The sequence below is a fragment of the Pseudonaja textilis genome, chromosome 6, assembly GCF_049901715.1.
Source record: "Pseudonaja textilis isolate UNSWEBS1 chromosome 6, rPseTex1.2, whole genome shotgun sequence".
Classification (NCBI taxonomy): Eukaryota; Metazoa; Chordata; class Lepidosauria; order Squamata; family Elapidae; genus Pseudonaja; species Pseudonaja textilis.
This window is the reverse complement of record NC_141995.1, coordinates 5,199,450-5,226,398: the sequence shown is the minus strand read 5'-3', so window position 1 is coordinate 5,226,398 and position 26,949 is coordinate 5,199,450. Positions and strand designations below refer to the sequence as shown.

The following is a 26,949-nucleotide window of genomic DNA, read 5'->3' as shown; positions in this document are numbered from 1 at the left end:
TCTCCATTCCTGCTTGCCAACGCCCCCTTTGGGGGATCGGAGTCTTCTTCACCTACATATTTGCATGAAGCGCCCCAAATATGTCAGATAAGACTCATCAACGCTCCGGGGGAGCAGGCTGGACGATCATTTATGTAATGTGAGGGCGTCTGCAGAGGTGGGATCCCCAAAGGCAAGAGGGCAACCACAACCATGCAGCTGAACTCCTATTTCTCTTTATTGGTGCCATGGGGAGCTTTGAACCCACAGCCATTGCTGCCATCTTGACTTTTTTTGGACTTCCTGCAGACGCCGCTGGTACTGCAAAGTGATCTGATCTTCTGATAACCTCCTCTGTTCGCTGTAAATTTTCCTTGGCACCACAATTAAAGGCAACAGCTTTTTTCTTCCTTAGTCTTTCTGTTCGTGGCAGCGGTCACAACTGCATGTTACACTAGACAAGATCAGCTTGGATGTCCCTCAGATTTCTCTGCACTTTAATATTTTATTTCCAGGGAGTTAGGAATACTCCAACATTGGAAGTTTTTAAGAAACAACAGATGCAAACTCAAGGTAAACCGCTCCAAACTCGAATGCAGAAAATACGACTTCAGCAACAATGAGTGGTCAATGCCTGGAACGCCCTACCTGACTCCGTTGTTACATCTTCAAACCCTCAAAACTTGAACCTTAAACTGTCTACCGTTGACCTCACTCCGTTCTTAGGAGGTCTGTGAGGGAGTGCATAAGCGCACCAGCATGCCTACCATCCTACAGTGCTGGCATTTTCTGATTCCACATCTTAACTTTTCCTTCTGTTTGGAATGACAATGGTAATAGGGGAGGAGGAGGAGGAAGAAGAGGAGGAAGTGGAGGAGGAGGAGAAGGAGAAGGAGAAGAAAAGAAAGAAGGAGGAGGAGGAGGAGGAGGAGGAGAAGGAAGAGGAGGGGAAAAGGAGGAGGAGGAGGAAGAGGAAGAGGAAGAGGAAGAAGAAGAAAGAAGAAGAAGAAGAAGAAGAAGAAGAAGAAGAAGAAGAAGAAGAAGAAGAAGAAGAAGAAGAAGAAGAAGAAGAAGAAGAAGAAGAAGAAGAAGAGGAGGAGGAGGAGGAGGAGGAGGAGGAGGAGGAGGAGGAGGAGGAGGGGAGGGAAGGGGAAGGAGAAGAAGAAGAAGAAGAAGAAGAAGAAGAAGAAGAAGAAGAAGAAGAAGAAGAAGAAGAAGAAGAAGAAGAAGAAGAAGAAGAAGAAGAAGAGAGGAGGAGGAGGAGGAGGAGGAGGAGGAGGAGGAGGAGGAGGAGGAGGAGGAGGAGGAGGAGGAGGAGGAGGAGGAGGAGGAGAGAAGAAGAAGAAGAAGAAGAAGAAGAAGAAGAGGAAAAGGAGGAGGAGGAGAAGAAAAGAAGAGGAAGAGGAGGAGGAAGAGGAAGAGGAAGGAAGAAGAGGAGGAGGAGATCTCCCATGGATCTCACTCCATTCCTAAGAGGTCCTTAAAGGGTGCGCATAAGTGCACCAGTGTGCCTACTGTCCCTGTCCTACTGTTCCCATTTATTCGTACTCATTTATTACGTATAACCTGCTTATACTTATATGTTTATAGGTTATGTTCATACTTAGACTTGTTTTCTCATACATGCTTGACAAACTACACTAAACTAAACTAAATAAAATAAAAATTGGACAACCCTTTGTCTGACGTGGTAGAGGGCTTCCTGTCTGAGCAGGGGGTCAGACTAGAAGACCTCCAAGGTCCCTTCCAACTCTGCTATTCTGAGATCAAGGAGATGCCTTCCTTCCTTTCACCTTCCCTGTGAAGTTTTGAGCCTGCAGGTGCAAACATTTCCATCCTTTCCGTCTTTTCTCCATTGAGTTCGCTCGGCCTATCGACACATTCATCCTTTCTCTTCCAAACCTGTTTGCGTCTGCGCGCTTAAATTCGGATTTCTCTTTCAAATGGCGAGCGTGAAGAAATGGCTTCCAAAGGAAAAAGAAAAATTTAATTCCATCCACCTAGCACTGATCGTCAGGGAAGCTTTAGCCTCTCTGCGCCTGTTGAATTGTGGCCTGTCTGACTTTGATTAAAGAGCGGTGTCAGAGGTCACCCTGGTGAAGGGAATGTCACAGTGAGGCTGGCGAGCCTGGTTGTTGCTGGTGATTCAAGCAAGTGAGCCAAGCCGCAGAGGAAACCAGAGCTGGCATAATATTTGCTGGTCCTCTTCAGAGACCAGGAATCCTTTGTGGGAACCAGTTGTGGGATTCAATTTTTTTTTACTATCGGTTCTGTGGGCGTGGCTTGGTGGGCGTGGCAGGGGAAGGTTACTGCAAAATCTCTCTTCCCTCCCCACCCCACTATAACCTGCTTTCCAGCTCCGTTCTCCTGGGCAGGGCAACCAAAGAAGACCCAGCCAATCAGCTGGGACTCAGGAGGCGGAGAATAGATGGGGTTGGCAGGGCCAGTCAGAGGTGGGATTGGCCGGTTCTCCAAATTACTCAAAATTTCCGCTACTGGTTCTCCAGAACTGGTCAGAACCAGCTGAATACCACCTCTGCATGGGACCTAAAGGTGACAAACCACCCCCTGGCCTCCTCTCCATGCTCTTTGGAGCTCATTTGTCCCAGCCAGCTTTGTCACCAAGATTGGAAGGAGAAGACCTCTGCCATCCTTCCTCGGAGGCTGCACACCAGAGTAGGGAGGCTGCACACCCTCGGAGGCTGCACACCCAGGAGAAAAAGGGAGGAGAACCAGGGGTCTCCACCAGACCTGAGCTGAAGCCCCAGGAGAAAAGGAAGGCGCGTGAGATCTTGCCTTTTTGGTGGGCTGGTTTTGGTGGGCTCCACAAAGCAAAGTTTCTTCTGCAAAATTCACTCCATCGTGGCCTCTCCGGGAGCTGCTGGGACATTCTTTGCTTTCCTCCCAAGATCACAAATTCTTTTCCCTCCGCGTCTCCTAACAGAACCTCAAAATCCACCCTGCGGGAACCGAAGCCCCTTTAACCTAACTGAACTATCCTGCTTTGTAGATTGTGGACGCAATCACGGGGCACAGTTTAAAAAGCCAACAGCGGGCGATGTCCGTAAAAACCAGGCAGAGCTTTGATGCGAATAAAGGAGCACATCTGTAGATTTGGGGTTGAAGTGAGGGGTGCTTGGTGCTCTCTGAGCTTGATTTTTTTTCTTATAGAAGTTTCATTACCCAACTAGGGAACATCATCAGGGCTAGAAGGGAGTGGGGTTTATGGGGAAGAGGAGGAGGAGGAGGAGAACGACAACTATGGGGTCCTTGGTTGCTTTCTTGGCTGCTTTCTTGCAGATGTTTCATTACCTCGCTAGGGAACATCATCAGCGCTAGAAGGGAGTGGGGTTTATGGGGAAGAGGAGGAGGAGGAGGGAGGAGGAGGAGGGAGGAGGAGGAGGAGGAGGAGGAGGAGGAGGAGGAGGAGGAGGAGGAGGAGGAGGAGGAGGAGGAGGAGAATTAATGACGATGGGGTCCTTGGTGCTCTCTGACTTGGTTGCTTTCTTAAAGACGTTCCATTACCTAGCTAGGGAACATAATCAGTGCTAGAAGGGAGTGGGATTTATGAAGGAGGAGGAGGAGGAGGAGGAGGAGGGAGGAGGAGGAGGAGGAGGAGGAGGAGAGAATTAATGACGATGGGATCCTTGGTGCTCTCTGACTTTGGTTCCTTTCTTAAAGACGTTCCATTACCTAGCTAGGGAACATCATCAGTGCTAGAAGGGAGTGGGATTTATGAAGGAGGAGGAGGAGGAGGAGGAGGAGGAGGAGGGAGGAGGAGGAGGAGGAGGAGAATTAATGACGATGGGGTCCTTGGTGCTCTCTGACTTTGGTTCCTTTCTTAAAGACGTTCCATTACCTAGCTAGGGAGCATCATCAGTGCTAGAAGGGAGTGGGATTTATGAAGGAGGAGGAGGAAGGAGGAAGAGGAGGAAGGAGCAAGAGGGGGAGGAAGGAGGAGGAGGAAGGAGGAGGAGGGAAGAGGAAGAGGAGAAAGGAGGAGGAAGGAGGAGGAGACGGAAGGAGGAAGAGGAGGAGGAGGGAAGACACTTGGCACAACCCCCCTACTCTGCCCATTGAAGAGGGAGCAGCCTCTGTCCGAGTGGGAGATTCTTACTCCTTCTTCTTACCATCCCCTTCTCCTTCCTATCAGCTGCTCTCACCCGCCCTCCCGGTCCCTCCAAAGCACAGGCAAAACAGGATATCTATGTGATCGATCGATCGATCAATCGATCGAATGAATGAATGAATGATTCATTTGATTTCAAACATTCTCTACCGACTCAGAGCGGCTGCCCGGCCAAAGGTAGAACAACCCACGACCTCACGCCACAACTCTGAACAGATTAAAAGATCCAGAACGACACAAAAGACCCGGAGCCAAATCAAAGTTGAGCTGATTGACTGAGCTGATTGACAGGTCCATCTCCCCCACTTCTGCCACTTGGAGCCCCTCCTTCGCATCTGCTGGAGTACCACTTAGAATAACTTCATTGTCACTTTGAACGTTGCCTACCGCTCCGCTCCTTTCACCCTCCCCCCCCGCCCAACAGGGCCACTGGTAGGGATGATGGGCTTTGGAGTCCACAAATTCCGGGTGGGGGGGGAGGCGAACCCCAATAAAACCCGGACCAGAATGCAGCACCCCTGTCAGGCGGAGGGGGTGGGGGTGCGGGACTCGCCCGTTCCTGCCCTTCCCAAACCAGGGACTCCGTCCCTTCCCGGGCCGCTGCGGGGTCGCGACTCACCTCGGAAAGTCAAGCTGGCCACCGGGTCGCTGCGTTTGTCGCCCCGCTCCAAGCCGGGCAGGCTGCAGGCCCGCTGGAGCACGCAGCGGAGCATGGCTCTGGCAGTCGCGGCACTGCCTCGGCTCTTGGGGAGAGAAGGAGGAAAGCCGAGAGGAGAGGAGCGGACCGTCCGCGCCCCGGGCAGCCCCGCCCCACCTCGCCCCCGACCGCCTTCTTCTCCCGCCTCCCCACTGCCGAGGGGCGGACGCGCAGCATCAGGACCAGGAGGCGCCCAGGCGATAACTGCGTTATCCCTCCAGGGGGCGCTCGGAGGTTGTGGCAAGCGGGGATGCTCGCGCGGCGCCGATGGTCCCGAGGAAAAATTCTGGCTTTCAGATGGGAAGATGCCCCCACTTTTCTTCCCCGCCCTCCCCACCCAGCCAGTTCTGCTCCTGGCATGCATTTCATTTATTTTATTTTATTTTATTTTATTTTATTTTATTTTATTTTATTTTATTTTATTTTATTTTATTTTATTTTATTTTTACTTTACTTTACTTTACTTTACTTTACTTTACTTTACTTTACTTTACTTTATTTTATATTTTATTTTATTTTATCTTATCTTATCTCATTTTTATCTTATTTTTATTATTTAATATTTTATTTTATTTTATTTTATTTTATTTTATTACTTTACTTTACCTTACTTTACTTTATATTTTATTTTATCTTATCTTATCTCATTTTTATCTTATTTTTATTATTTAATATTTTACTTTATTTTATTTTATTCTATTTTATCTTATCTTATTTTATTTTTATCTTATTTTTATTATTTAATATTTTACTTTATTTTATTGCTGTATTGAATTGTATTTTATCTTATTTTTTGTTTTATTTTGTTTTTTATTTTGTTTTGTTTTTTATTTTATCATTATTTTGTTATTTATTATTTTATTATTTTTATTTTTATTATTTTTATTATTTTATTCTTTTACTTTATTTTATTGCTGTATTGAACTGTATTTTACCTTATTTTTATTTTATTTTATTTTAATTTCATTATTTTATTTTACCTTTTTATTTCATTATTTTACTTTCTTTTGTTGGTGTGTTGAATTGTATTTTATCATATTTTAATGTTTTGTTTTATTTTTGTTTAATTCAATTTATTTTATTAATTTTTATTGATTGATTATGCCTCCCCATCTTTCTACCAAGGGGCTTACAGTACCCTAAATCACAGAATAAAACAAGGATAGGCTTGTGTCATTAAAACTTCAGACGTCAAATGAAACCGTTAACATTAATTCAATTTCATACCTTTATTGTCAATGCGCAGCATGTGTACAATGAGATTGGGAGGCTCAGCCAATCTCATTGTACACATGCTGCGCATTGACTATAAAGGTTTGAAGTTGAATATTAAAACGGATAAAAAGAACCAATGCATAGATGGAGTGCAGATGGGATCTTCTTCCTGACTAGCCTGAAACGTGCTACCCGACTCCACTGTTACAGCCTCAACCCCTCACAGCTTCACCCTCAAACTGTCTACCGTGGACCTCACCCCATTCCCAAGAGGTCCTTAAAGGGGGCGTGCATAAGCGCACCAGCGTGCCTACCATCCCTGTCCTACTGTCTCCATTTAACTGTATTTACTTTCTCTGTTCATGTTTATGTTCATACTTATACTTGTTATCTTCTACGTGTTTGACAAATAAAAATAAAATAAAAAAATAAAACCACCTCCAAAAACCCCAGGTTTTCAAGCCTTTTCAGAAAGCCAAGGCTGAGGATTGTAAACAACTCAAGGTGGCAAATATACCAAGACTCTCTCCCCTTCCTATTTTCCCCAGAACAACAACTGTGTGAGGTGAGTTGGGCTGAGAGAGAGAAGGACTGACCCAAAGTCACTCAACCAGCTTTCATATATGAGGTGGGAATAGTCCTCACTTTAATCACACCATGTCAAAACAGGTAAGGCAACTTGGAAAGTAACCTTTGTTTGAGTTTCACTGTCCACATCGCAAGGTCCAGATTAGAAAACTGGAAAAATTTCGAGTTCAAAAGACCATGTAATTCTTCCTTTCTAATCCAGCATTGCACACCAGAAAAACTAGACGCAAGGACAGTTTTTTCCCGAATGCCATCACTCTGCTAAACAAATAATTCCCTCAACACTGTCAAACTATTACTAAGACTGTATTACTATTCTTCTTCTCATCCTTCCTAATACCTATCTCCTCCCACTTATGACTATAACCCTGTTGCTTGTATCTTTACAATTTATATTGTTTTATGTAGGTTCCTAGTATGATTTGATTGCTTATTTAGTATCCTATGACTATCACTGTGTTGTATCTGATGATTCTTGATGAATGTATTTTTATGTACACTGAGAACTTATGCACCAAAGACAAATTCCTTGTGTGTCTAATCATACTTGGCCAATAAAGAATTCTATTCTGTTCTGTTCTAGTCTAGTCTATTCAGTGTTTGTCAACCTTGACTATTTGAAGATATGTGGATTTGAACTCCCAAAATTCTGGGAGTTGAAGTCCATACATCTTCAAATTGTTATAGTTAAGAAATACTATTTTAATCTCTGTATCCAAGATCCGCTCAGCCCAACAATTCCCAAATTCATTCTATCACAATGGATCTTTACATAATCAAGGGAATCTTGTCATAAAAATCTGGAAATGTTACTTTCCTCTCCAATATGCCGGAAACTGAACCCGGTGCTTAATAATAGAATATTTTCTGCTCTGCCTTGTGAATTGTGAATTGCAAAGCCAGCACAGGTTTGTTAAAAACAGATCATGCCAAACCAATCTGATTTCACTCTTTGACAAAGTGACTAAATTAGTAGACCAGATAAATACTCTGGACACCATATACTTAGACTTCAGCAAGGCATTTGACAAAGTAGACCACAACCTACTTCTTAGATGGACTCCCAACTGGCTGACAAACTGTACTCAATGAGTAGTCCTTAATGGGTCTAAGTCTACATGGAGGAGAGTAAGCAGTGGGGTGCCACAAGGTTCCGTCTTAGGCCCAGGACTCTTCGATATCTTCATAAATAATTTAGATGAAGGAATAGAAGAGGAACTAATCCAATTTGCAGATGACAGTAAGCTAGCAGGAATAGCCCCAGAGGACAAATCCAGGACCTCAAAAGATCTTAACAGACTTGAACAATGGGCCCTATCCAACAACATGAAATTTAATGTGGAGAAAAGCAAGGTTTTACACCTCGGCACAAAAAAAACCAAAGATACAAGTACAGAGAAGGTGAAATCTGGTTCAAAAACAGTAGCTCTGAGAGAGACCTTGGAGTCCTAGTGGACAATCCCTTGAACATGAGCCAGCCGTGTGCAGCAGCAGGCAAAAAAAGCTAATATAATCCTTGGTTGTATAAACAGAGGCCTAGAATCAAAATCATGTGAAGTATTAGTACTGCTTTATAAAGCCTTAGTAAGGAATACTGCATCCAGTTTTGGTCACCACATTAACAACAAGTATGTTAAGATGTATATTTTGTGTATATTCATAGATATTGTACTCTCCAATTGCAAATGGAGACGTGGGTACCCTATTTTTCTTATCTTCATTTTTAAGTGCTTCGGTTTTATTATATTGCGAACAGTTGCTGGGGTGCACCCACAGTTTCGTTGTACTTGTACAACGACAATAAAGTTCTTCTAATTCTAATAATTCTAATTTTGGGGGGGAAAAGTGCAAAGAGCAACTAAGATGATTAAAGGCCTGGAGGCAAAAAAATATATAAAGAACGGTTGCAGGAATTGGTATGGCCAGTCTAGAGACAAGAAAGTCTAGGGGAAACATCATAACAGTGATGGCAGCCCCTCGACTGATGACGTTCCCTAGCTGGGTCGTGAAACATCTGCAAGAAAACAACAACAGCAGTTGAGGGGCTGCCCCAAAGAAGAGGCAGTCAAGCTATTCTCCAAAGCACCAGAAGGCAGGACCAGAAGCAACGGATGGAAACTTATCAAAGAGAGAAGCAACCTGGAATTAAGGAGAAACTTCCTGAGGACAATTGACCAGTGGAACAGCTTGCCTCTAGAAGTTATGGGTGCTCCATCACTGGAGGTTTTTAAGAAGAGATTGGACAGCCATTTGTCAGAAACAGTAGAGCAGGGGTGTCCAACCTTTCACCTTCCCTGGGCCACATTAGAAGATGAAAATTTGGTTTGGGCCGCACATAAAATAAAATAACAGTAACGATACCTGATCATCCAAAAAAAAAACATAGAAAACATAGTTAACATATTAAATTTATTTGGAAATGAAGTTAGTGAGATGTTTTTATTATTTATTAAAAATTATTTATTTTTATCACGGTTTTATTATCATGGTTTTTTTATCACGGTTTATTTTCCAGCCAAATTTTGCAGGGGAAGCTCGCCCGCCTCGCGCCTACCTCTCCTCCTGCAAATGGCCCGGCTGGATGAGGCAGGACTGGAAGGCAGAAGCAGCAGCGGCGGCGGGGGCAGAAGCAGCAACAGGGGAAGAAGCGGCGGGGGCGGGGGCAGTGGCAGCAGAAGTGGCAGCAGGGGCAGAAGTGGCAGGGGCAGAAGCGGCGGCGGGGGCAGAAGCAGCAGCGCTGGTGGGGGAAGAAGCAGCAGCGGTGGTGGGGGCAGAAGCGGCGGCAGGGGCAGAAGTGGCAGCGGGGGCAGAAGCGGCGGCAGGGGCAGAAGCGGTGGCGGTGGCGGCGGCAGCAACAGCAGGAGGTGGCGCTCTGATGGCGCCCGCCTTTTCTGTTGCTGCTTGGCCTAGCGCTCGCCTCGCCCCGCCCCGCACCTGCCTCTCCTCCTCCTCCTCGCTGGCTCTGGCATGAAGGTTGGGGTGGGCACTGGGCCGCATTATGAGGCGACCTGGGCCGCATGCGGCCCCTGGGCCGCGGGTTGGACAAGCCTGCAGTAGAGGGTTTCCTGCCAGAGCAGGGTGGGGTTGGACTAGAAGACCTCTGAGATCCCTTCCAACTCTGTTGTTCTGTTATTCTGTTAAGTGACTCAGAACATGAGCACAATGGAAAGATGTAGCAGCCACATCGATGAGCGATGTTTCCTCACACACAACACAAACCCTGTTCACTTCTCCTCTGACCCTTTTATGATGAGATGGCTGGACCACGTGGACTGTTTGGGACAGTTGTAAAATCACATCAACTTTTCCTTTCTCCATCCAAAATTTGTTCCTTTCCTGTTTCCTCTTCACCCTGCCAGCCAGATGGGAAGCTCTAGCAACACCCGGAAATTTTGGCACGATCCTGTTCCCGAAGTCAAACTCCCTCCTGGCTGGTTGGGCGCACAAAATGAGTGTCTTTGTATTACACCACCGTGCAGAAAACAGAGGGATACAATCGAGATCAAAGGAGGTACTAATCCCACTCTATAAAGCCTTAGTAAGGCCGCATCTAGAGGACTGCATCCAGTTTTGTTCACCACATTATAAAAAAGATGTTGAGGCTCTAGAAAAAAGTGCAGAGAAGACTAACCAGGTTGATAAGGGGAACTGGAGACTAAAACATATGAAGAGAAATTATAGGATCTGGGCATGGCTAGGGAAGAGAAGGAACCAGGGGAGACAGGATAGCAGTCTTCCAACATTTGAGGGGCTGCCACAAAGAGGAGGAAGGGGTCAAGCTATTTTCTAAATCACCCAAAGGCCAGACAAGGAATAATGGATGGAAACTGAACAAGGAGAGATTCAACCTGGAAATAAGGAGGAATTTTCTGACAGGGAGAACAATCAACCACGGGAACAGAAGTTGCCTTTGGAAGTTGTGGGAGCTTCATCCCTGGACGCTTTCAAGAAGAGACTGGACTGGCATCTGTCAGAAATGGTGTAGGGACTCCCGCTTGGGTGGGGGGTTGGACTAGATGACCTATAAGGTCCCTTCCAACTCTGATTATCTGTTAATTAAGAGGGTACTCAAGAACCTGAAAACCACAAAGCGAAACTTGGTTCTATTGAAAGAGGGGAACCAATCCAGGAGGGAAGCAACCTTAGAACGAAGAAGAAACTTCCTAACAGCGAGAACAATAACAGGTACTCCTCAAATTACAACCACCACTGAAGCCAAAATCTAGGTTGCTATTTGTTTTGCCCCATTTTACACCCTTTCTTGCCACAGTTGTTAAGTGAAACAACCACCGTTGTTAAGTTAGTATCCTAGTCCTTAAGTGAAATCTGGCTTCCCCATTGACTTTGCTTGTCCGTAGGTCGCAAAAGGGGATCGTGGGGACGCTGCAGCCGTCATAAACATGAGTCAGTTGCCAAGCGTCTGAATTTGGATCGTGTGATGGCACCCGGTCGTCAGTATGAAAAATGGTCCTAAGTTCCTTTTTTTTTTTCGGCGCCGTGGTAACTTCAAATGGTCACTAAGTGAGCTGTTGTAAGGGCTACCTATAATCAGTGCAATGGCTTCCCTCCAGAAGTTGTGGACGCTCACACATTGGAGGTTTTCCAGAAGAGACCTGGGCAGCCATTTCTTCAGAATGGTCTAGGGCAGTGATTACCAACCAGCGGGCTGGGGATCACTGGTGGTCCAGGAGAAAATTTTGGTGGTCCACAGAGAAATGTCACCTCCCCCACCCCAAAGCAATTAATCCAGGCTGCGGGGGAACACAAGGCTGCACCACCCACATGGCCTGCAGGAACACAAGGCTTGTGTCGTTTGCATTGCGCACAACACGAGGTAGTGAGGGGAGGGGAGAAAGGGAGGAGAGGGGGAACTTGCCCCAGTCACCCCACGCGCCTCATCTGGCCATCGGGCTGCTTCTTTCCACTTCTTTCTGTTCCTGCTTTTGGCTGCACGCAAGGAAAGCAGTAAAAGTCTTTCTTTCTCTCCCCCAAACTCCGCCAGAAATGAGTCTTTGGGACCCTGCAAGGCCTCCTGCTCCAAGAGGCTGAGCCGGCACGACAAGACTCACAAAGACTCATTTCTGGAGGAGTTTGGGGGAGAGAAAGAAATATTTCTGCTGCTTCTGCTGCTTTCCTTGCATGAAGCCAAAAGTATCTCTCTCTCTCTCTCTCTCTCTCTCTCTCTCTCCCCCTGAAAACAGAGCTGGAGACAGTATCCTGCGATCCCAAATAAAGAATGATCGATTGGTAGGAAAACGGGGTGGGGGATTTTCCTGCAGACTTTTGGGGGGATTTTCCCAGGGTAAAATTATGAGTTTGGCGTTGGTCCCTGAGGTCCGAAAGGTTGGCGACCCCTGGTCTAGGGTTTCCCCTGCTTTGAGCAGGGGGTTGGACTAGAAGACCTCCAAGGTCCCTCCCAATTCTCTTCTTCTGGGCTGCGTTATTTCCTTAGCTTGCATTCTCTTCTTCTGCATTTCTCCACTCTGCAGTCTGTTCATCTATGTCCTGTCATTCTCCATCTTTTTTCTTTTTTTTAACATTCTTGTTATTCTTGATTTTTCCATTCTGCTATTCTGTACGGTGGTGCTTCACCAGGAAGGCAAGAGGAGCAGGAAGCATGGGGCTCCTTCCTGACCACCCCCAACCCCAACCCCCACCCACAGGGCACCAAAACAGAGCCCAGCAGGACCGTCTCTGCCTCTCCCAGCCAGAAAACCCAGCTGCTCCTTTGCAAATGGTTCAATCCTCACCCCCCACCCCAACAGGTGCTGGGCGGGTTGCCAAGATGGCAGCCTGAGAGAAATGTGGCGGCTATGAATAGAGACCGGGCCGGGCAGGGAGGGGATGTTGGATCACCCACCATGAAACAGTATACTGGAAGGGAGGGAAGGGGGGTGTCACCTGGAAGGTAATATTGGATAACAGGTCAGTTTGAAACGGAGGAAACGATTTCCTACATAGCTTCTCCCTTCTTTTCAGTCTCTTAATTCTATTTTATTTATTTCACCTCAATTTAAATCGTTATACTTATATCCTTTGTCTGTAGAGTGGTAAATAAGACATGGGACGGTGTATAAAAGTGAGCACGAACTTGAATTTATGTCCGTACATAAAAAGAGATGTAACCCGGGATCAAGCTGCTTTCCGAAAAGATGTTTTACGGTTTTCATGTTTTTGTGTTTTGTTTGTATATGTTTGTTTTTTTTAAAAATTAATCAAATTCTTGGGGAAGAAAAAAAAAGAAATGGAGGAAATGAGACCACAGGGGTGATCCCCAAAACCGAAGAGGAAGTCAGTGAGGCTTGGCAGAAACTGCAACTAAAGGAGCAAAGGGGGCCCATAGATGAAAGCAAGGAAGAACAAGGTAAAAAGGTAAAAGGTAAAAAGCTTTGTGCATTTTTTTTTTAAACAGGTAGGCCTTGACTTACGATGGCGACTGAGCCCCAAAGTTATGCGGCTAAGGGAAACGGGTGTTAAGCCAGTTTTGCCCCATTGGGTGACTTTTCTTGCCATGGTGGTTAAGCGAATAATTGCAAAATGGTTAGGTTAGAAGCAGCGGGGGACGGGGAGGAGGAGGAAGAGGAGGACTGTGGGGCCCATGGTGCTAATTGAGCTGGGTGGTTTCCTTGCAGACATTTCATGACCCAACTAGGACACATCATCAGTGCCAGAAGGGAGTAGGGTTTGCAGGGAGGAGGAGGTGGTGGTGGTGATGGAGGAGGAGGAGGAGAAGGAGGAAGAGGAGGACTGTGGGTCTCCTGATGCCCTCTGAGCTTGGTAGTTTTCTTGCAGACATTTTATGACCCAGCTAGGTAACATCATCAGTGCTAGAAGTTGGAGGAGGAAGAGGAAGAGGAGGAAAAGGAGGAGGAAGAGGAGGAGGAATGTGGGGTCCTTGGTGCTGTCTGAGCTTTTCGTTTTCTTGATGTTTCATAACTCAACTACGTAACATCAGCAGTGCTAGAAGTTGGAGGAGGGAGAGGAGGAAAAGGTGAAGGGGGAAGGAGAAGAGGAGGAGGAGGAGGAGGAGGAGGAGGAGGAGGAGGAAGAGGAGGAAGAGGAAGAGGAGAGAAGAAGAAGAGAAAGAGGACTGAGCTTGGTAGTTTTCTTGCAAATATTTTATGACCCAGCTAGGTAACATCATCAGTGCTGGAAGTTGGAGGAGGGAGAGGAGGAAAAGGTGAAGGGGGAAGGAGGAGGAAGAGGAGGAGGAGAAAGAGGAAGAGAAAGAAGACTGAGCTTGGTAGTTTTCTTGCAAACATTTTATGACCCAGCTAGGGAACATCATCAGTGCTGGAAGTTGGAGGAGGAAGTGGGGAAGGAAAAGGAGGAGGAGGAAGAGGAGGAGGAACGCGAGGTCTTTGGTGCTCTTTGAACTTGGTTGTTTTCTTTCAGATGTTTCATGACCCAGTTAGGTTACATCATCAGTGCTAGAAGGAAGTGGGGTTTAGGAGGAGGGGGACGACTGTGGGTCCCCTGGTGCCCTCTGAGCTTGGTAGTTTTCTTGCAGGCATTTCCTGACCCAGCTAGGGAACATCATCAGTGCACTGATGGATAATGAGCCGCCTGCAAGGAAGCCGCTAAGCTGAAAGAGCACCAAGGAGCCCTCATTTCGACCTGAGCCATAAATATTCTCCTTTTCCTCCCAAGACCGGCCGGGGGGGGGACACCCTTGCAGTCCTCCTCCGGGCTTTGGGACGGGCATAGGGGTCCTTCTCGCCAGAGGGGTCAGCCAGAGTCGGAAAAGCCTCGCCTTCTGGAGATGGGAGGCCCATGAAATCCAGACTGAAAAGAAGAGAACATTCAAACTGTCGCGTCCTGGTTTAGAAGCCCGAACAGAGATCGATAGGGCTGGAAGGGACCTTGGAGGTCTTCTAGTCCAACCCCCTGTTCAAGCAGCAGACCTTAAACCATGTCAGATAAACGGCCGTCCGGTCTCTTCTTAAAAGCCTCCGGCGATGGAGCATCCAGAACTTCTGGAGGGAGACTGCTCCCCTGGTCCAGATATTTCTTTCCTGGGTTCTAGATTGTCTCATAGATCCCATCAGTGTGTTCTTGATCTTGTCTAGAAATGTCGGCAATAAAGAAATGCGGGATTCCTGCTTTAATCTTTCCACAACACCATAAAAGGGGTGGGGTCCGGGAGAAAGTTTCCACCCTGCACGGTAAGAGTTCTGGACACTTGTGCTGAACACCTCGTGGTGATTTTCCACTGGTTCTTCCGCTCTGCTGGCTCTCATTCATCGCGTGGCCTGAGCCCATGGTGACTAAGAGCAATGAAATGAAAAAAAAACTCCGTTTTTTTTCCGCTCTGTTCAGCAGCATTGGACAAAAGATGCTCGGAAGGGTTGCCACCTTAAAAACAGAACACTGGGGACAGAATTGATCTTTCTTCAATCCAGACTCACCATTCCAGAAGAGCAGGATTTGTGCAAAAGCAGGTTTCCTGCTTTGGAAAGGTCCTCCAGGAGGACAACGTTGTCCACCCTGAAATGAGAGCAAACCCCAACTCCTTACTAGCACTGATGATGTTGCCTAGTTGGGTGGTCTTCTTCTTCTTCTTCTTCTTCTTCTTCTTCTTCTTCTTCTTCTTCTTCTTCTTCTTCTTCTTCTTCTTCTTCTTCTTCTTCTTCTTCTTCTTCTTCTTCTCCTCCTCCTCCTTCCTCCTCTCCTCCTCCTCCTCCTCCTCCTCCTCCTCCTCCTCCTCCTCCTCCTCCTCCTCCTCCTCCTCCTCCTTCCTCTTCACCAACAATGCTACTGCTGTTCAAAGGGACCTTAATTATATGTCTGAATTGTCAAACAATTGGCAATTCCAAATCTCAACCAACAAATGCTCTGTCCTACACATTGGTAAAACAAAAAAATCAGTACACCAAAAACAAACTAGGCAGATATGACCTCATTGATGACCCTCACTCTGTCAAGGACCTAGGAGTACTCATCTCAAATGATTTAAACGCCAGAGCTCACTGTATCAGCATTGCCAAAAAGGCGTTAAGAGTTGTAAATCTAATCTTACGAAGCTTCTCCTCTGGAAATATTGAATTGCTAACTAGGGCGTACAAAACCTTTGCTAGACCAATACTCGAATACAGCTCATCTATCTAGAATCTGCACTGTATATCGGACATTAATACAATTGAGAGAGTCTAGAAGTTTTTCACGAGAAGAGTACTATACTCCTCTACTCACAACAGAATACCCTATATCACCAGACTTGAAATTTTGGGCTTGGACAATCTTGAACTATGCCGCCTACGGTTGGACTTAAGCAAAGTACACAAAATTATCTGCTACAATGTCCTACCAGTCAATGACTACTTCAGCTTCAACCGCAACCATACAAGAGCAACACAACAGATACAAACTCAATGTTAACCTCTCCAAACTTGATTGCAGAAAGTACAACTTCAGCCACAGAGCGGTCAATGCCTGGAATGCACTACCCGACTCTGTAGTTACATCCTCAAACACCCCCACTCCTTTAACCTCAAACTAGCCACTATTGACCTCACCCCATTCCTAAGAGGTCTGTAAGGGGTGTGTGCATAAGCGCACCATTGTGCCTCCCGTCCCTGTCCTCTTGTCCCCATTTAATTGCACCTATTTTCTATATCCTTACTCATGTTTATATTTATACCTAGTATTTTGTAAGCGATGGACAAATCAAATCAAATCAATCAATCAATCAATCAATCAATAAACATTTCCAGCCTTCCCGAAATTCCAGGAGCCCCATTTTTCGCTCTCCTTGAGCCTCCGCACACACCATGCCCTTCCCTGCATCCAAAACAGGTTGCGTGGAGACTCCTGGGAGGAGAGGGGCAGGGTGGGTGCTGGGAGCAGCCAGGGGTAGGATTTGGGGGGGCTCACCGAAATGCACAGAACCTTAGCTAGGGGCTCTCCTGAACCCCTGTGAACCCCCAGCAGCCCAGCCCTGCATAAGTCAAGGACTACCTGTTCTTTTGAAGGTATTGCTGTTGGCGTAGGGAACAGAGGGTCGGCCTTAGGTTTCCCCGGCAGAGCAGCAAACAAAAATTATTTGACATCATATCTCTAAAGTGTTTCTAGGATAGATTTGGTATGATTATATGATTTATTATAGAATAAACTGCCTAAATTATAGTTATCTCATAAAGTATGAATGAATAAAATCATAGTCAAATGATTTTCTAATCGTGATACTAGGATATATAAGTTTGGATTGATAATACGAGTTATTATGTGATGTAACTGTCATTGAGACTACGAAATGAATGCACAAAACTGATGAACCAACCGACACACTGCTTGTATATATGTATGGAAGAGGGCTGATGTTTTTATGTTTTGTTTGTTTTTAAAAACCAATAAAATTGTTTTCAACAAAAATTTTTACGATGAATGATAAATAAATCCCTTCACTGATAACAGATCATCAGAGTTGGAAGGGAACTTGTAGGTCAACTAGTCCAACCCCGCAACCCACCCAAGCAGGAGACCCTACACCATTTAATGGCAGTCCAATCTCTTCTTGAAAGTCTCCAGTGATGAAGCTCCCACAACTTCCAAAGGCAACTTCTGTTCCCTTGATTGATTGTTCTCACTGTCAGCAAATTTCTCTTTATTTCTAGGTTAAATCTCTCCTTGTTCAGTTTCCATCCATTATTCCTTGTCTGGCCTTCAGGTGCTTTAGAAAATAGCTGGACCCCTTCCTCCTCCTCCCTGTGGCAGCCCCTCAAATATTGGAAGACCGCTATCCTGTCTCCCCTGGTCCTTCTCTTCCCTAGAGTAGCCAGGCCCAGTTCCTGTAACTGAATCACTGGGTCTCTCTCCTCCCCCCATTGGCTTCTCAGGGCCACTTGCTGGGCTATATATAACCTTTTTTCTGGCTTCTCATGCAACGGACAGAATGGCACTCAGAATTCTATTTTAAAAAGAAGAAGAAGCCCAAACTGAGTTCTCCGAACCACCGTCCAGCTGCCGCCTTCAACGCAAGAGTGCCCACGAGCATGTGCAGAGGGCACATCGCGTCTCTCCCACCTACCCAACCCCGTGTGCGTGTGTCAGGGCTGGTCAACAGAATCAACCCAGAGCCGTTTGCTTAGATCTCCCAACCTTTTAAGGTTGCTTGCAAAGGGGGAAAGGCTGCCGGGTTACGTGATTGTTTGACTTCTATCTTTATTCAATTTTATTGGCTGCCCTTTTCCCTGTCCAAAGAGACTCTGAGAGGCTCACAATGCCCTAAATAACGGTGGATAGAAATAACAGAGAGCAGGTTTGATACTAGCCAGGATTGTTATCGAGTCAAACTGGCTGGGATGTGATGCAGGGACAGCCTCCAAGCGTCTTCCTGAACTCAAGAGCAGAGCAAAAAACACCAAAGAACAGAGGTGGAAGGGAACCTCGGAGGTCTTCTAGTCCAACCCCCTGCTCCGCTCAAGCAGGAGACCCTATATAATTCCAGACAAACCGTTCTCCAAGCTCTTCTTGAAAACTTCTAGAGATGGAACTTCTGCAGGAAACTCGTTTCACTGATTAATTGTTTTCATCGTCAGAAAGTTTCCTGCCTGAACCAGAGGTGGCATTTATCCGGTTCTGGAGAACCAGTAGCAGAAATTTTGAGTAGTTCAGAGAACCAGCAAATCCCACCTCCGACTGGCCCCGCCAACCTCATCTCTTCCCTGCCTCCTATTGAGTCTCAGCTGAGTCTTCTTTTGTTGCCCTGCACAGGAGAACAGAGCTGGAAAGCAGGTTCGTGGGGGTGGGGAGGGAAGGGGGATTTTGCGATATATCCTTCCCCTGCCATGCCCACAAAGCCACTCCCACCAAGCCACGCCCCACCCACCAAGCCACGCCCAGAGAACCAATAGTAAAAAAAATTATATTTATATAATCCGTGCTACTGTAGTACAAACTAGACATTGAGAGAGAAAAAATGTCTCTTTATCCATTGCTGTCTTTGGCGTCACCAAAACCAAAGGTCGTATTCAGCTGGTTCTGACCAGTTCTGGAGAACCGGTAGCGGAAATGTTGAGTAGTTCTGGAGAACCGGCCAATCCCATCTCTGACTGGCCCCGCCAACCCCATCTCTTCTCTGCCTCCCATTGAGTCCCAGCTGATCGTCTGGGTCTCCTTTGGTTTCCCTGCACAGGAGAACGGAGCTGGAAAGCAGGTTAGTGGGGGTGGGGAGGGAAGGGGCATTTTGCAGTATCCTTCCCCTGCCACGCCCACCAAGCCACACCCACAGAACCGGTAGTAAAAAATGTTGAATCCCACCATTGAGCTGAACATCTGGCTGACTCTGCAACAAGCCAATTTTAAAATACATCAAACAAAATGAAATAAACTAAAAGCTCCGGAGCCCCTCAGACCATTCTCTCTGCTCTCTGGTTTCTTCGGGGATCCAGGATTGATCCATGCTTTAGAACAAGGCTTGTCAAACTTGACCGCTTTAAGATTTGTGGACTTCAACTCCCAGAATTCCTGAACTAACATGACTGGAGGAGGAATTCTGAGAGTTGAAGTCCACAAGTCTTAAAGCTGTCAAGTTTGAAGACCCCTGGTTTAGAATCATAGCTGTGAGAGGGACCCTACGGGTCATCTAGACAAACCCCCTCCTTCTTGCACCCACCCTCCAGAGCAGGGGTCTCCAACCTTGGCCACTTTAAGACTTGTGAACTTCAACTCCCAGAGTTCCTCAGCCAGGCTGAGGAACTCTGGGAGTTGAAGTCCACAAGTCTTAAAGTGGCCAAGGTTGGAGACCACTGCTCCAGAGCACTGATTCTCAGTCTTGACAATTTAAAGAGAGTTGGACTTCAACTCCCAGAATTCCCTATGCTGGTTATGGAATTGTGGGAGTTGAAGTCCGCCTGACTTAAAAGAGCATCTCTGGCCAAGGATAGCTATGGGTCGAAGGGAACTGTCATAAAAGCCAAGATAGTTCTCCTCTGCTTTTTTTCCTATGGAGACCCTCGTCTCTGACATTCCCAAAAGCCAGACGGTATTTCCTCTCGCCTGCCACCATACCAAACCCTTGCAAAGCCCCTGGCCCGCTGTTCCTTCCTTCCTGCCTGTCATCCTGGGCAGGGACTCGAAGAAACGTTTTAAGAAGTGAAATTGCAAAGAGGAGAAAGCAGAGAAAAAAGAAAAATGCAGGACCAGCTCATGGGAGGTCATCTAGTCCAGCCCCCCTGCAGGCAGGAGATCCTAAACCATTCCAGACAAATGGCTATCCAGTCTCTTCTTAAAAACCTCCAGTGTTGGAGCACCCAGTTTCTGGTGGCAATCTGTTCTATGGATTATCTGGAGATAATCATATCTGATCATCATATAATCATGATAATCATATCATGATAGCGGTCTTCCAATACTTGAGGGGCTGCCACAAAGAGGAGGAAGGGGGTCAAGCTATTTTCTAAAGCACCCAAAGGCCAGACAAGGAACAATAGACAGAATCTGAACAAGGAGAGATTCAACCTTGAAATAAGGAGGAATTATCCGACAGTGAGAACTATCAACCAAAGGAACAGAAGTTGCCTTTGGAAATTGTGGGACCTTCACCCTTGGAAGCTTTCAAGAAGAGACTGGACTGCCACCTGTCAGAATTGGTGTAGGGTCTCCTGCTTAGGTGGGGGTGGACGGTGGACTAGATGACCTACAAGGTCCCTTCCAACTCTAATTATCTGTATCTGATTAATTGTGCATATATCACTATCAGGAAATTCCTCCTTAGTTCCAGGTTGCTTCTCTCCTTGATTGGTTTCTATCCGTTGCTTCTTGTCCTGCCTTCAGGGGCTTTGGAGAATAGATTTACCCCCAAGGGATTCAAACTGTGGCCCCTGGCTGGAACAGACCGGAGCTTGCAGCTCTCCTTCCACTCAGTGAGGCCCGAAAGGCTGGGGATTTGAGAGAGAGAGAGTGGACAGATCATACACAGATAATAGATTAGATAGATAGTGATATACACACAGAGAGAGAGAGAGAGAGAGAGAGAGAGAGAGAGAGAGAGAGAGAGAGAGAGAGAGAACAGATGATACACAGATTAGATAGATAGTGATATATACACAGAGAGAGAGAAAGAGAGAGAGAGAGAGAGAGAGGAAGGGAGGGAGGGAGGGAGAGAGAGAGTGGACAGATCATACACAGATAATAGATTAGATAGTGATATATACACAGAGAGAGAGAAAGAGAGAGAAAGAAAGAAAGAAAGAAAGAAAGAAAGAAAGAAAGAAAGAAAGAAAGAAAGAAAGAAAGAAAGAAAGAAAGAGAGAGAGAGAGAGAGAGAGTTGACAGATGATACACAGATAATAGATTAGATAGATAGTGATATATACAGAGAGAGAGAGAGAGAGAGAGAGAGAGAGAGAGAGAGAAAGAAAGAAAGAAAGAAAGAAAGAAAGACAGACAGAAAGAAAGAAAGAAAGAAAGAAAGAAAGAAAGAAAGAAAGAAAGAAAGAAAGAAAGAAAGAAAGAAAGAAAGAAAGAAAGATACCAGAGAGGAGTGGGGGCTCCCTCCCAAAGGGGTCACAGCCTCTGCCAGGACTGCCAACTCATGCTCCTTCCTTCCTTCCTTCCTTCCTTCCTTCCTTCCTTCCTTCCTTCCTTCCTTCCTTCCTTCCTTCCTTCCTTCCTCTTACCTGCAAAGACCACGGAGCAATAGGCATCACTGATATCCGTGTCCGGCGTCTGGACCTGCAGGGCATGGAGGATGAAGACGCGGAGCATTCTCTGGAGCGGTCCGGGACGGTCTGGGGGAGCCGCTGGACGTCCGCTCCCTCTGCCTTCAGGCCAGTCACCCTCTGCGCGCAGGGCTGGCTGAGCTGCTCTTGGCGCAGGGCTCAGCCACAGTCACAGTCCAGGAGCTCTTAAAGGGGCAGCCACACGGCTGAGCGGCAGAGCCCCGCCCCCACCAGTGACCCCAGGCACCAGGGATGCTGTGCTGCGTGGGTCGGGCCCTGGCGGGGGAGGTGGCTGGGCTAGTTTAAGGGCAAAGGAGTTGGACTTGGATTCGGAGGAGGATCCTGGCTGGAATTCACACTTCCATGCGTGCACAAATGCAAACAACACAAAACATTCCCACCCAGCCTAAACACCAGGCAGTAAATAGAATAACAGAGTTGGAAGGGACCTTGGAGGTCTTCTAGTCCAACCCCCTACACAGGCAGGACACCTTCTACCAGAGGTGATATTCAGCAGGTTCTGACCAGTTCTGGAAATTTGGAGTAGTTGGGAGAACCGGCCAATCCCACCTCTGACTGGCCCAGCCAACCCCATCTCTTCTCTGCCTCCCATTGAGTCCCAGCTGATCGGCTGGGTCTCCTTTGGTTGCCCTGCACAGGAGAACGGAGCTGGAAAGCAGGTTAGTGGGATGGGGAGGGAAGGGGGATTTTGCAGTATATCCTTCCCCTGCCACACTCACAGAACCGGTACTAAAAAATGTTTGAATCCTACCACTGCAAACACACAAATATATACATACATTCGGGTCCAGCCCAGCCAAGAGGCACTTAACAAGTTTGTGTTGTATGCGAGAAGGCATCAGACATCGATGTGGATGCTACATCTTTCCATTGTGCTAATTGCTCTGAGTCACTTAACAGGATAACAGGGTTGGAAGGGACCTTGACCTTGGAGATCTTCTACTCCCTGATTGAGTAGGAAACCCTATGATGGATGGATGGGGAGACGGTAGAGAGACACGCAGGCAGGCAGGCAGGCAGGCAGATGACAAACCAGGGGTCTTCAAACTTGAGAGCTTTCAGTCTTGTGGACTTCAACTCCCAGAATTCTTCCTCCAGTCCATGTTAGCTCAGGAATTCTGGGAGTTGAAGTCCACAAAGTCTTAAACTGGCCAAGTTTGAAGACCCTTGTGATAGATGATGGATGGATGGATGGATGGATGGATGGATGGATGGATGGATGGATGGACGGACGGACAGACAGACAGACAGACAGACAGAAGTGGATGGATGGATGGATAGATGGATGTATATGGATGGATGATAGACAGACAGACAGACAGGTATAGATGATAGATCAGGGGTCTTCAAACTTGAGAGCTTTAAGACTTGTGGACTTCAACTCCCAGAATTCCTCCTCCAGTCATGTTAGCTCAGGAATTCTGGGAGTTGAAGTCCACAAGTCTTAAACTGGCCAAGCTTGAAGACCCTTGTGATAGATGATGGATGGATGGATGGATGGATGGATGGATGGATGGACGGACGGACAGACAGACAGACAGACAGACAGAAGTGGATGGAGGGAGGGATAGATGGATGGATGGATGGATGGACGATAGACAGACAGACAGGTATAGATGATAGATCAGGAGTCTTCAAACTTGACAGTTTTAAGGCTTGTGGACCAACTCCCAGAATTCCTCTCCAGTCCATGTTAGCTCAAGAATTCTGGGAGTTAAAGTCCACAAGCCTTAAACTGGGCAAGTTTGAGGAACCTTATGATAGATAGATAGATAGATAGATAGATAGATAGATAGATAGATAGATAGATAGATAGATAGATAGACAGACAGATAGATAGATAGATGGATGTGGATGGATGGATGGATGGATGGATGGATGGATGGATGGATGGATGGATGGATGGATGGATAGGGATGGATGGATAGACGATAGACAGACAGACAGACAGACAGGTATAGATGATAGACCAGGGGTCTTCAAACTTGACAGCTTTAAGTCTTGTGGACTTCAACTCCAAGAATTCCTCTCCAGTCATGTTAGCTCAGGAATTCTGGGAGTTGAAGGGCACCAGTCTTAAAGTTGCCAAGTTTGAAGGCCCTTGTACTAAAGGGACAAAAATGTGGTTACATGGAACCTGGGGACCAGGCTGTTCCCCCAAGAAAACCATCTCTGATCAAGGAGAGATTGAACCTGGAAATAAGGAGGAATTTCCTGACAGGGAGAACAATCAGCCCATGGAACAGAAGTTGCCTTCGGAAGTTGCGGGAGCTTCATCACTTGAGACTTTCAAGAAGAGACTGGACTGCTATCTGTCACAAATGGTGTAGGGTTTCCTGCTTGGGCAGGGGGTTGGACTAGATGACCTACAAGGTACCTTCCAACTCTATCAAATCACTCTGATGTGTTTTTGGGGGGAATGGGTGGATTGCTGGGCCATTCTTCTCCTCGCTAGATCCTGCAAAGAAGATCACTTGGAGAAGATGCCCTGGAGAAGATGGCTGACCACCAGCTGGTGAAGGAGCAGAGGTCCGGGGCCACCCTGATCTCAGTGGGCATGCTGTTGTGCTGAGGGGGCCTGGTCTCTGGCTGCTGTTCTGACCACTTCCAAGGTGGGCCTCCAAAACTTCCTCTCTTGCTAGACAGGGGAGTCTATCTACAGCAGAGCTCCAAAGTTGGCAACTTTTAAGATTTGTGGACTTCAACTCCCACAATTCTCCAGCCAGCTATGCTGTGCTGTGCTGTGCTGTATGTGCTGTGCTGTGCTATCTGGAAAATTCTGGGAGTTGAAGTCCACAAGTCTTAAAGTTGCCAAGGTTGGAGACTCCTGACCTAGAGGAAAGATCTCCAGAAGAAACCAAGGAAGAAGTCACCAACAGCTAAACATCTCCACCTGTGGGACAGGTGTGGTTCTGCTGAGCTGGCTGGTGCTGGTCAGAAAGGGGCCTGGAGATCTTTGTACAGTCCCTTCCTAACCCGAGGGTCCTCAGCTTGTCTTCCAGGGCAGCCCCCCTTGAAGAGAGTTACAGGTCGTCCTCAACTTACAACTGTTCATTTAGTGACCGTTTGAAGTTACAATGGCACACTGGGGGAAAAAAAGAAGTGACCCATGGGCAGTTTTTCACACTTAAGAGCCACGGGGGTGCAGTGGTTAAGAGTTCAGTATGCCACCTGACACGGTGGCTCAGTGGCTAAAATGCTGAGCTTGTGGATCAGGAAGGTCGGCAGTTTGGTGGTTCGAATCCCTAGCGCCGTGTAATGGAGTGAGCTCCCGTCCCTTGTCCCAGCTTCTGCAGTTCGAAAGCATGTAAAAATGCAAGTAGAAAAATAGGTACCCCTCTGATGGGGAAGGGAACAGTGTTCTGTGCGCCTTATCAGCGTTTAGTCATGCCGGCCACATAACCACGGAGACGTCTTCGGACAGAGTTGTGGTCCGCCAGCAGCCTGTGCAGACGGCAGCAGAGTCGGACAGTGGGGAGGAACATGGGCCAGTCCAGGAAGGACCCGGATGAGGGTCCTGCATCCGATGCAGAAATGGGGCCGGGACCATCTGGGAGTGGGGTGCTGACTCTGGAGCCTCCAGAATCTGGCAGCAGTGAGGCAGAGGAACAAGGGGAGCCTGTTCCCAGTGCGTGTGTGCGCAGAGCTTCCAGAAGGCAAGAGCAGCAGGAGTAAGGCTTGGAGGTGATTGCCCCTCCCATGAGATATAAAGGAAGTGCAAAGGGACAGGAACCTTTGCAGGAAGCAACGTCGTTCGCGCTGTTCAGATTATACCTTGAAGCTCTGTGTAGACTTCATTTGACTTTTTAGTTAAATTTGGCACTTTAGCTGTGGGCAGCAATTCAAAGGGAGAGAAAGGTGGGTGCTTATCTCTAGGGATTGTTTGGGACTCATTACTGGCTGGGAATGAAAATAATTCCCAGCGTTGAAATAACACAAGAGTTGTTTGGACTAAGCGGGTGCTTAATTACGGTCTCAGGAAGCCTGGTCACACTTTGGCTTTTGTAACGGAGATGAGCACCGGCCCCTAGAACCGGAAACGACTAGCACATATGCGCAAGGAGAACCTTTACATTACTTTACTGCAGGCTACTTCTTTCTGCTGACTGCCGGCTGCCTGCAATTTGGCAGTTCGAATCTCACCAGGTCAAGGTTAACTCAGCCTTCCTTCCTTCCGAGGTGGGTAAAATGAGGAGCCAGATTGTTGGGGGCAAGAGGCTGACTCTGCGAACTACTCAGAGGGGGCTGGAAAGCCATGTGAAGCGCTATACAAATCTACGTGCTATTGCTATGACCCTTGCGGCATCCTTGTAGTCACGTGATTTACATTCGGATGCTTGACCACTGACTCATGTTTATGACGGCCGCAGCATCCTGGGGTTACGTGATCCCCTTTTGCAACTTCCTGACAAGCTAAGTCAACGGGGGAAGCCCAGGTTCACTTAATGACCGTGTAACTTACTTAACAACTGGGAGAGTGATTCACTTAACAAATAGGGCAAGAAGAGATGCTTAATGGGACATTTCTCACTTAGTGGCGTAAATGCTGGGCTCAATTGTGGTCATAAGCAGAGGACTACCTGCAATGGAGAAGAGCACGACTCCAGTCTTCAGCATGATGGGAGAAGACCCAACTGGCGGATTGGCCAGAGAGATTTGAGCCTCGGCTACCGTGACTTCACCTGTTGGACCAGCAGTCCAGCTGACCCCTTGATGGCCCACTGGCTCTCTGGAATCCCAATGGTGCTTTTTTTTTTCCCAAGAGGTAACTGGACTTCGCTTCTCAGCCCAGAAGCTTCTTCGGTTCTGACTGGATGGTGGGGAATGGAAGGATTGATACGCCTGGACTGCCATCGGTCAGAAATGGTGTAGGGTCTCCTGCTTGGGCGGGGGTTTGGACTAGATGACCTCCAAGATCCCTTCCAACTCTGCTATTCTGTTATTCCTTTCAGGCTGCTGGTCATTTGCATCCTTTTTAGAGTCCTTGAGGCCACTTGGAGGTTTATCTGTGTCCTCAGGGTCAGCTGAGTGGTGCAAATGGGTGTGGAGCCTTCTCGGCTGCAGGATGCTGTGTGTCCTGTGTCCCTTCCCTGCTGATGACAGGCAGACTGTTGGGGATGAGCCTGCATCCCAAACGGAAGTGCAAAAGGATGCCAATGACCAGCTGGGTCTGCAAGGAAGAGCTGAAGAAGCTCCTTGAACGAGACGCAAAACGTCTTCAAAAGCACACACACACAAAAAAAACCTCCTGAAAAAGCACCTTTGGTTCATCTCTAAAGGTTTTTAAGAAGAGACTGGACAGCCACTTGTCTAAAATTGTACAGGCTCTCCTGCTTGAGGCAGGGGGTTGGACTAGAAGACCTCCAAGGTCCCTTTCAACTGTTATTCTTTGCGCCCCAGTGCCCCAGTGCCCCAATCTGTAAGAAATCCTCCCTCTGTTTCTTTCTCCCAGCAAAACACACGACCGGGAAGCTTCCTCTGAAGCTACCCAGACAAGAGGTTAAAAACAAAACAAAACCTTGATGTTAAAATCCTGTGCCAAATTCCTGCCCATCAAGTAACGAAACAAGACAAGCTGCACCAACCAAGTAGCTGAAAAAAAAAATAAATCTCCAGCTATTTGTAGTTCCAACTTCTGTGCGAGGCGATATGACGTCAAG

At 47.1% G+C, this 26,949-nt stretch overlaps 1 protein-coding gene across 6 annotated transcripts in view; it reads right to left on the bottom strand.

The window, feature by feature from the left end:
• The window catches only part of DYSF (dysferlin), a 181,452-nt gene extending 160,054 nt beyond the window's left edge, over window positions 1-21,398 (bottom strand). For 3 of the 6 annotated variants that reach the window (XM_087935713.1, XM_087935716.1, XM_087935718.1), the window contains exon 1: window positions 21,227-21,398. In XM_087935713.1, coding sequence (XP_087791839.1) covers window positions 21,227-21,314 — 88 coding nt within the window. In that variant the 5' untranslated portion in view covers window positions 21,315-21,398. Of the gene's footprint in view, window positions 1-4,727; window positions 4,868-21,226 lie in introns of those variants that run through there. The other 3 variants (XM_087935714.1, XM_087935715.1, XM_087935717.1) reach the window with 1 other exon arrangement.
• Window positions 21,399-26,949: the final 5,551 nt, after the last annotated feature.